Here is a 10815-nt window from a genome sequence, read left to right as displayed (position 1 = left end):
TGGTTCGACTCAACTGGCCTACATCCACTTCCTAAGCTCCTCTGGGGTATGTCATTACGAACTTGACTCTTTCCACAACTTAGAGTCGAACCACTATAATGTTCTTTTTCCTAGGAGCAAGAATGTCCCCGATCCCTTTTACAGTTGAAGATCAAACCGTTACAACCACTCTTTTTAGGGATAAAGAGCAACTCTTACAATGAATTTGGAAATGAAGAACAATATGAGAAAAACACTTTTGAATAGTAGATTTACAAGCTTTTACTCACAACAAATCAATCCTCACAATACGTAAGATCTCTCTAAGGAATTAGATGAAAAGAAGAAAATTAAAACTTAGAGAGAAAGAATAACAATGGTGGCTTTGAGTTATGGATTGAAAATTAATGTAAAATTATTGTGTTAATTTTTCGAAGAAGATGTGTTTAAATAGAGAAGGAGGATAGTGAAATCCAAATTTAATTTGGGCCATTGGATATTAGTAAAAGAAAATTGAATGGTGAAGATTTAAACTCAACTAACCATTAAACAAATATAATAATATATATCTTTTAAAACCCAACAAAAAACAAATGTCCACCATGTATCTAAAACTAACCGATAAATTAAATTCATTTTCTTTTTAAAACCAATTTAAAAATCAAAAGTCCACTATGTATCACTTCTCTATTGCTCCAAGTGGCACATTTCAATTAATTCATTTTGATGAGAAAAATTCTGCCACGTCATCAGCTCGGGATTTTTCTATTAAGTTTGTTTCGGCCATATCTTCTTCGTTTGAGGTCCGATTTAGGTGATTCAAATTGCGTTGGAACCATTATTTTGAGCTTTACGCAATGGACACTTAAAAATACTCAAATCATTAATGAATAAAAGAAGGTTTGTTATCATCAAAATATTAATTAATTAATTTGTGATTCAAGGCTAAAAAGACAACACCTTTGAGTGTTTGGTTGCCCCTGTTCTACTTTCACACTTTCTGCCAATAGATCCAAGTTTCATCCTCGTGCCATTCCACCTGTTTTCATCGGTATCCTCCTAGTATGAAAGGTTATAGGCTTTATGACATTGAAAATAATTTTTTTTTTCCTTTTCTTTTCAAGGGATGTTGTGTTACATGAAATAGTTTACCTTTTTCATAAGATCACTCAATAAGACCATGTAGCTGATTTGAATCTTGATCTTGTTCATCTTTCATCTTTTGATTTCTCTGCTACTTTTGGTGGAACTCTCGTTACAATAATACATGAGAATGCAATTGGTTGTTTGAATGAGGCCGAGCCTTTGGCTTTTTTAGCTGCTGATGAAACTAAAGTTCAAAACTTGTTGGTGATGTTGAGATTTGTGCCTTAAAGCCTCGTAATTTATTAGTTGATTAATTTAATTATTGCATGAAGTCCCACTTTGTAATAGTCACCCTATTCTAGTGATACTATGGATACGATCCACTTTGTAATAGTTACAATTGGTTTGATCCAGATCGTTTATGTGGAGACATGTGAGTGACGGTATCCTATACAAAGAGTTTTTATAAGACCGGACCGCGAAATATTTAATCTCTCTTTGTAAATCCGTTAATTGATGAGATTAATATTTCATAGGATGATCATGTATGACTCGATCTTAATCTTGAGTGATTTATGAACTCCTATCTGTGAGGTCGGTCCTTTAATTTGTACGGGGAAAGTGGCCCAAATTGTTGACTCAATAAGTCTATCATTTTGAGGACTTGACTAAATGGGAAGCTGAGAACATAAATTCACAAGATGAAATTCACTCCTTCCGACATAAGGTAAATAAATGAGTAGTTCCCTTAAGTGCTAGTTTTGGATCCTGAACAAGAGGTCCCACCCTCTCACTGGTCCGAGTTGGACTTGGTTTATGGTTGGATCATAAACAAATTGTTCATTAGAGGAACCAGTGGTACTTGAGAAAAAGAGGTAATTACAGGGGTAAAATAGTCATTCGATCCAATTGTAATTATGAACAACTTGTGAATGATCGACTTGCTTATATTGATTATATCCATGGACACAACTTGTCCCACAGTGCATAAGAATTCAACTATGAGTCTATAATGGTTTTCTCTGTAGTTAATGAATGAAATATTAATTTAATTAAAGAGTTTAATTAATTAATATCGTATCATTGAAGCTTATAATCTATTGCTAGCTCACCACGGACTAATAAGGATCAAATATGTTGAAAGAAAAATTTTGAAATGTTCAAATTTATGAGAAAAATAATAATTGTATTGGATATAATTAAATATATATTTCATTATAAAGTTTATTTGGATGAGATTCAAATTATAATTTTATAATATGGAGAATTAATTTATATGAATATGATTCGAATAATTCACTATTTATGTGGATAAGATCCATATAAATAAATAAATTATTTAATTTGAATAAGATTTAAATTAAGTTGATAATGGGAGAATTAATTTATTTGAATATGATTCAATTAATTAATAAATTAATTTGAATGAGATTCAAATTAAAGAGAAAATGCAGAAAATAAATATTTAAATATGATTTTAATATTTTGAATCTCTTAATATGATATATTAAATGGGAAGATACTTTTTATTAGATATTATTGAATATTTATTTTGAAATATCTACAAAGGGATTATTCTAATAGGATTAGAAGTGACCATCTATAAATAGGGCCCTAGCTAGGGAACCCTCGTGGAACTCACTTCAAACTCTCTACTCTCTACAACATAATCTCTACAGTCATTTTGCAGAGAATTCTCCCAATTTTTAGAGAAGGGTTTTCAAAAAATTCTTCTTCCCCCATTTCCCTTCATCTTTCAAGAGCGGTTCCCACAAGCCCGACCTTTGCCAAAGTCATAGCAAGAAAAATTTTGCGGAAAAGGAAGATTTCGAGGAGAAGACTACCCATTCGAGGAGGAGATTTTGTTGCAATTATGGATTGACAAAGGTATGTTGCTTAACCTTTTTCTTGATTATTTGTACTTTTAATTTGTTCAAGAAATTGAAGAATGTAATCACACGCTTCCACTGGGATTCAACTAGCTTCAAGTGAAACTACAGTTCAACCACAACTTATTTTGTTTGAGATTGATTCATGTACTCCTAATATTTTGCCTTCGGATTACAATGTTGTCAATGATGTTGTGTCCGATGAGTTGATTATTCCTTCTTCCACAAATTTAGTTCTTCCTCCAACTCCTAGATGGTCTACTTGACTTGTTAAGCCTTCATCATACTTGAAAGATTTTCATTCCAGCCTTTTACAGTCCCAACGTTTAATTCATTTGACATTAAAGTTTCCCTTACACAAATATTTGGTGTATGATAAACTTTCTTCTTCTTATAAACATTTTTCTTTAACACTTTCGTCCACTTTTGAGCCTGATTTTTATCATCAAGCTGCTCTTTATAAGCATTGATGTCTAGTAATGAAAGATGAGTTGAAGGCTATGGAAACCAATAATACTTGATCTATTATATCTCTTCTGGCAGGTAAACATTCGATTGGTTGCAAATGGATTTATAAAGTTAAATTCAAGGCCGATGGTACTATTTAAAGGTACAAGATTCGATTAGTTGCCAAAGGATATACTCAACAAGAAGGCCTGGACTATTTTGAAACCTTCTCTCCACTTGCTAAACTAGTAACTGTCAAAGTTTTGTTAATAGTGGTTGTTTCTTTGAGTTGGACTTTGGTACATTTGGATGTAAATAATACGTTTTGCATGGTGACCTTATAGAAGAAGTATATATGGATCTTCCTTTAGGATATAACATGATCATGTTATACCTAAGGGGAAGAAATTTGTTTGTAAACTTCACAAATCCATCTATGGTTTGAAACAAGTATCCAGATAGTAATTTGATAAATTTTCCCATTCTCTTCTACAGCTTGGTTTCAAACAATCTAAAAGTGATTATTCACTTTTTGTTTGTGGCTCTGGTCATTCATTCATTGTGTTGTTCGTCTACGATTGATGATATTATCATTACTGGAGCTTCTATTAATGAGATTAATCTCTTGAAAAAACATTTTAATGATGTTTTGAAACTGAAGGACTTAGGTTCTTTGCAATTTTTTCTAAGATTGGAGATTGCTCGATCAGCAAAGGGAATCTTCTTGTCTCAACAAAATTATACACTGCATTTGTTAGAAGATTCTGGTTTTTTAGCTTCTAACCTGTCTTTCGTTCCAATGGATCCTAATGTAAAGATGAATAGTGATGAGGGCTGATTATTAGATGATCCAAGTTTGTATTGTCGGTTGATTAGAAAGATTTTGTACTTGACTATCACTCTTCCAGATGTAAATTTTGCTATTTATAAACTTAGACAATTTGTTGCTAAATAATCGAGGTATTCTCATCTAAATGTTGGTCACACTTTGTTAAGGTAATTGAAGTCTTCTACTAGACAGGGAATGTTCTTGCAAGCTTCTTCTTCTTTCTAGTTTAAAGCATCCTTTGATGCAGATTGGGCTTCTTACCTAGATTCACACAAATCTACTATTGGTTTTTTTTTTTTTTTTCTTTTGAAGAATCTCTTGTTTCTTGGGAAGCAAAGAAACAAAGCACAATGTCTCGATCGTTTGTTGAGGCAAAATATCGTGCTTTGGCTGCCACGACCAAGAGTTCATTTGATTTAATCAATTGATTTCTGATTTTCAAGTCTCTCCAATGCAACTCTTTTTTTATCTTCTATGATCAATGATGTTGCTATTCACATTGCATCCAATTTGATGTTTCATGTCTTGGGATTGATGCCCTAATTCTTCTAATGATCTCGTAGTTTGTAAACACCTCTGTAAATATATTGTTAATTAATAAAATAAATGTTATTTTATAAATATTTACTCAAATCCAATAAACTAAGATAAATGGTTATTTCATGTAACTTAAGTATGTGTGTGGAGACATACAAGTGGATCATGCCTTAAGTAATAACCTAATTGGTCTGTAGTATAAGGATAAAGGAGGGATATCTTATCATGGTGACACTACGAATATGACCCACTTTGTAGATGTTACAAGTGTTGTAATGCTATAAATGGTCTAATCCTGACCATTCATGTGGAGACATGTGAGTGGGGTATCCTATACAGAGAGTATGTATAAGACCGAACCACGAAATAATTAGTCTCTTTATATAACGCCGTTGATAATTGAGACTTACATTTCACTATGATGATCATAGGTGACATGACCTTAATCTCGAGTGAGTTGGGAACTCCTGCTTATGAGGGTGAACCTTTGATTTATATAGGTGAGAGTGGCCAGATTGCCAACTCAACAAGACTACCATTTTGGGGATTCGTCTGATTGGGGAGCTGGGAACTCAACTACACAAGACAGAATTCATTCCTTCCTCGAAGTAGGGGTAAGTAGATAAATTGCTCCCTTAAAGGCTAATTCCAGGTCTTGAACATAGTGGCCACACCCTCTCTTTGGAAGAGAGGACTCAATCATGGTAGGACTATGACTTATTGTTCATTAAAGAAATCAGTGGTACTTAAGGAGTTAGATGTAACTATAGGGGCAAAACGATAAATTGGCCCAACTGTACTTACGAACGATTTATGAATAGTCATTGCACTGTTGACTGGTTATATCCAATGGATACCGAAATATATCTGTAGTGTGAAAAGTGCAACTGTTAGTCTTTACTGGAGTGACAAACAGTTAACGGATGATGGATCTCGTGATTAAAGAGTTTAGTCAGTTATTCATGTACTATTGGAGCTTCAAGCTACAGATCCATAAGGTTCTCTTGGTAGCTCAATAGGTTCAAGTTGAGAATCAGATTTTAGGTTAGTTTGAAGTCTTCAAATTAACAAGAGGAAGTTTAAATATATGTGATATAATTAAATTAATTAAATTATATGTGATATAATTGATATGATGTATTAGATACATTAATGGGAGGAATTAATATAAATATAATTAATTAAATACCATAACATAGAAAAAGAACTATAGTTTATATGTTTCATATGATAAAATATTAAAACTATAGGTTATAAATATAATATGATAAGTTGGTTATTATATTTATTTATAATATATTAATTATATGATAATTAATTATTAGTTTTCTCTAATAATCGAATTGAGTGGGAGGTATTGAAAGTTTTATGGTAACTGTGAGATAAAAGAAAAATGGTTTTCCAAAATTCAGTTGATGATTCATTTGGAATAATCTCACAAAAAGGCTATCAAGTAAAAATATTTTACTAAACGATAACATAGAAAGCATACACGATCGAGTACTGAGTTTATTATATGATAGTTACTCGTTGACTTGTTGCTCAATGATCGAGTATCAAAGTCCATACGATAGGTTGCTTCTTTCTAAATGATCGATTAGTAAAGTCTATACGATAGACTTCATACATCTCTCACTTACTCGATCGTCTACCTCTTGCTTTCCTCAATCCAAAATCATATAGAGCCCACAACTCCTGGATTCTCATACCGAGAATACCAAGGTAACCATTGTGGTGGTGTTCTAGTTCCGTTTGAGGATCGAGTTAGACTCGATTGGGATCGGGGTTCATTCAGACGTTCGTTGAGATCGAGTTCTGATCGTTGCGTTCAAGTTCGTACTGTTGAACGATTTGTTGAATGATCGAGGGATACTTGAAGAAAGGTTATTCAAAGGTTTGCATACCCTATCCTTTGTTCAGTCTTTTAAATAAGTATTTTGTAATTTTCTGTTTATGCATAATCGTCCCATTTAGACTGTAATTGTTTATGTTCTTTCTCAATGGGATTTAGAACGATCCGCTTCCGCTCACAGGATCTCTAAGTTTAGATTTCCTTCATCATGAGCACACGAAGCACATTCATGAATTAGATTTTCATTTTATTTGTGATTTGTTATTAAAAGCACCGTTAAATTGATGCCCATTCAATTTTGTCTGTAGCTTGTCGATGTGCTTACTAAGCCGCTTTTGCCATCTTCTTTTCTTCCATTGTTATCCAAGATGGGTGTTGTAAACTTTCCCAACTCCATCTTGACGGGATTATTAATTAGAGTTAGTTACATGTTAGTTGGTTTTAACCATTGTATATTAACTTTAGTTACTTTCTAACTCCTATGTAACTGAACATATACATATGTCTTTCTTGTACACTAATAATCAAGGCAGAATAAAAAGTAGACAACAAAGCAAAAAATATCGGTGGTAGGAATATTTGTATGTTTAATTTTCAAAAAATAAAAATAAAAAGACAAATGGTTACCAAAACTCGCCGATAATATTTTATTCAACGACATCCCATGGAGAGAATTTGAACATCTCCGACATTTCAAAATATTGAGGAATATGCATGTGATTCTTGCTTGCTCCAACCTATCGGTTCCATTACAAAGTTGGTATTGCAAGTAAAGGCTTATTCTTTGCCTCTGTGTCTCACCACGTACGCAGACCCATGAAGATCTTCTTTGATCAACTCTATAGGTGTACTTCTACTTCTACTTCTACTTCTAAATATTAACAATGATTTTTTTTCTTAATGTGTATAAATTTTACGTGTTGATAAGCAATTGTTTGAAGAACTTGTTAAAAAAAATAATTTTTTATGTCAATTTAATATATGGTAAAATATTAGTTTTTTAAAAGCACCAATCACAAAAATAAGGTAATACATTTTTGACAAATAAAAGAGTGGATATCAATTATCACAGATCAATTCTAATTACAAAATATTGGCCAAGTTAACGTTTTATTTATTTTCGTTTGGTGTTTTTTTTCTTTTTTTTTCTTTTTTTTTTTTTTTTTTTTTTTTTTAAGCGGGAGTTTCTATTTTCATATTTAAGTAAATTACATATAGATAATTTCAAATATTTTTATAACTACGTGGACAAATTATATGATTGTTTAAATTAAGATGTTATTCAGTTCATACCATATTTTAGTGATCTATGTAGTGTGAATTTGCAATAACTTTGTTGATGAAATGTTTTTGAAACAATGAAAGGTACCAATTTAGCTTAATCCAATTAAGTTATTAGGTTTGTATATATCTTAACAAATTGAACTAAGACCACGTTTACCAATTCATAATAAAAATTGTTATAATTATAATTGAATTTCATTGAGCGATCAATCGTAATAGACCCCCATCGCAAAAATAATTAGATCGCTTCTGATCGTATTTACCTAAAATTAAGAATTTTGTCAAATTTATTGTTACTATTATGGTTATCTTTAAGTATAAGAGTCAAACCGTAATGTAACGGTAACAATAATTGGGTCAAGATTCATAGTTTTTTTCTCTGAATTAGTAACAATAATGGTAAGCATAACCATAACCATAACTATAAATACAACATAATTTTCGGATGCAATTCAATTGATCACCTCACGCTTGTTGTTATCTTAATGTAGAATGCTGGTAAATACTAACAAAGGTAAAAAATGGATCCCACTTCTCAAATTACCTTTCATTTATTGCGACACACCTTCCGTAAACATGACCTAAATTCAAAGTTAGCTCTAATGCATGTAAGCGCTTCACCTACAAGTACAATATAGTTTAAAAATGTACCATTGGTGTTTGAATAATTTATTGTTCTAACGTAATTCTTAGCAAGATCTTTCTCCACTGGGAGACTATATCTTACAAAATTTCACTTTAATAGACCCAATGATTTCCAAAAAAAACTTAAGCTACATAAACTAGGTATATGCTTAAATTGACTAGAAGAAAAAAATGTTTTTAAAAAAAAGTCATTTTTATTTAAATCTTTTTGATAAAAATAGTTTAAAAAATAAGGTTTGAATAGGTTTCAAAATAACTTTTGAGTAGTTATTAAACATTTTTGAAATTAAGTACTTGAAATATTATTAAAAGACTATAACTTAGCATAAAATTAAAACCAGAAATTCAGAAAATACATCAGAATATATCTCCACATCAAAATTTTGGAGATCACAAAACAAGCCGAAAAAACCCCTTCAACAGTATATCTTCTATACACTTTACATTCAAGCCACACTGTTTAAAAATAAATAAAATAAAATAAAATAATTTCTTACCTGTAAAAAAGAAAATCAAGATCCATAATTATGAATTATGTATAATCCAAACGAATTCACAAACATCAAGCGGCACTGCGAGCCAACATCTGTTCAAATTCCAGAAGCGATTTCTCCTTCTCAAGAATAATCTCTCGCCGGAATTTTCTTATGAACTCCTCCGCTCGTTCATCCACCGGCCGTAGATGCGGCGACGAAGCCACTACGATTTTCCAAGCATCTTCAATGCTATAAACACTCGTCTCTTCATCCTTCTCCTCTTTCATTACTTCTTTTCCTCTGCTCGTCTCTGTAATTTCACCGCCGGAGCGCTTAGCAATTGGCTCCGGCAGCTCTGCGAAGAGCTCGTCGATGTGGATTGCGGCGAAGTTGTTTGGATTGTGAAGGTGTTGATCGTATTGGTGGAGAATTTGGTTTTGATTTTGATTTTGATTGCGACGGTAATATGGGGAAGGGGATGATTTAGGGCTGAGAAGGCGGCGGCGAAATTTGGAGGGAATTAGCAGGCGGAGGGACCTTTGAACGGCGGAGGTGAGACGGCGCGTGGCTGTGTTGATGGATTTGGAGATATGGAGCGCGTGGAATTTGGATTGTAATGATTTAGTTAGTTTCTTCCATGCTTTTTTCGCCGTACGGAGCTTCTTCTCCATTGTTGAACGAGACATTGCAGAGAGAGAATGCAGAAGAAAATCATTAATGGATGGTTTTTATGGAGATATCAAACGAAAATCCTTTTTCTTTTTCTTTTTCTTTTTCTTTTTTTTCTCAAAGGAAAAAGCAGCGTAGTTGTAAAGCATCACTTTCTTTTAAAATGAGATTGAATAATCAATTTAGTTGGGTTAAAAGAGAAATTAATTTTGGTCCTAACTATTTAGTCCCTCAAACTTTGATTATTACTGATTTAACCCTATACTGTCACTTTTTAGATCTTAAATTTTAGTATATAATGATTTAGTTTTTGTATTTTCAAATTTGTAATAAGACAATTCCTACCATAAAATTTTCATTAAAATTAAATATCAATTTGTATTTTTGACAATATGTAGAGTAGGGGAATTGAAACTGTGACTTCGAGCTAGATAATTCAAACACTAAACTAGCTAGTTGAATTATGTTCATTTTGATAATTAAATATTAGCTTTTATTATTAAACTTTGTGGCTAATAAACATATTGGGTTGTCACTTATTATGTCATTGAGTCTTAGCAATAATTTTTGTAATAGGGACTAAATTGTTAAAAATTTGAAAGTAATACGACTGAACCATGACATACTAAAGTTGAGAGACTACATTATTACAAATTAAAAGTATAACTTCTAAATCATTAAAACTTTAAAGTTGATGGATTAAATTGTTCTTTTCATGAAAATTTAGAGACCAAAAACGAGGGTTTCACTACTTAGGTTTAAAACATTCTAAAATTACTTTTGAAACTTTTTAAGTACATATAAATATTTAGGCACACTGTTTGATACATTTTATGTTTTAAGTTTTAGTTTTAATTTTTGAAATTTATGTTTGTTTTCTTTATTTTCTTACCACGATTTTTACTTTAGTTAAGAAATATTTTAAATTATGAGTCGAACTTCAAAAAATAAAAATAAAATTTTAAAATGTTTTTTTTTATTTTTAAAATTTAGCTTGCTTTTTAAATATATAATTAGTAAGTGTATAACAAAACAAGAAATTTATAAGTAAAAATATTGTTTATAAATTTAATTTTCAAAAATAAAAAACTAATACTAAATGTGTTATCAAAGATGCTTTTG

The 10815-nt window shown here is 31.5% G+C and overlaps 1 protein-coding gene across 1 annotated transcript; it reads right to left on the bottom strand.

The window, feature by feature from the left end:
- Window positions 1-8825: 8825 nt before the first annotated feature.
- LOC120089795 lies at window positions 8826-9804 on the bottom strand. Its single transcript, XM_039047195.1, has one exon. The coding sequence runs from the start codon at window positions 9708-9710 to the stop codon at window positions 9111-9113; it is 600 nt and encodes a 199-aa protein (XP_038903123.1). The 5' UTR covers window positions 9711-9804; the 3' UTR covers window positions 8826-9110.
- Between the last annotated feature and the right edge of the window lie 1011 nt (window positions 9805-10815).

The sequence above is a fragment of the Benincasa hispida genome, chromosome 1 (assembly GCF_009727055.1).
Source record: "Benincasa hispida cultivar B227 chromosome 1, ASM972705v1, whole genome shotgun sequence".
Lineage (NCBI taxonomy): Eukaryota > Viridiplantae > Streptophyta > Magnoliopsida > Cucurbitales > Cucurbitaceae > Benincasa > Benincasa hispida.
The sequence above is the reverse complement of the archived record's forward strand: the minus strand, read 5'-3'. Positions and strand labels throughout refer to the sequence as shown.

What these genes read in the sequence shown, in the direction of transcription:
- LOC120089795 (XM_039047195.1), bottom strand. Translation starts at nt 9,710, where the DNA reads ATGTCTCGTTCAACAATGGAGAAGAAGCTCCGTACGGCGAAAAAAGCA.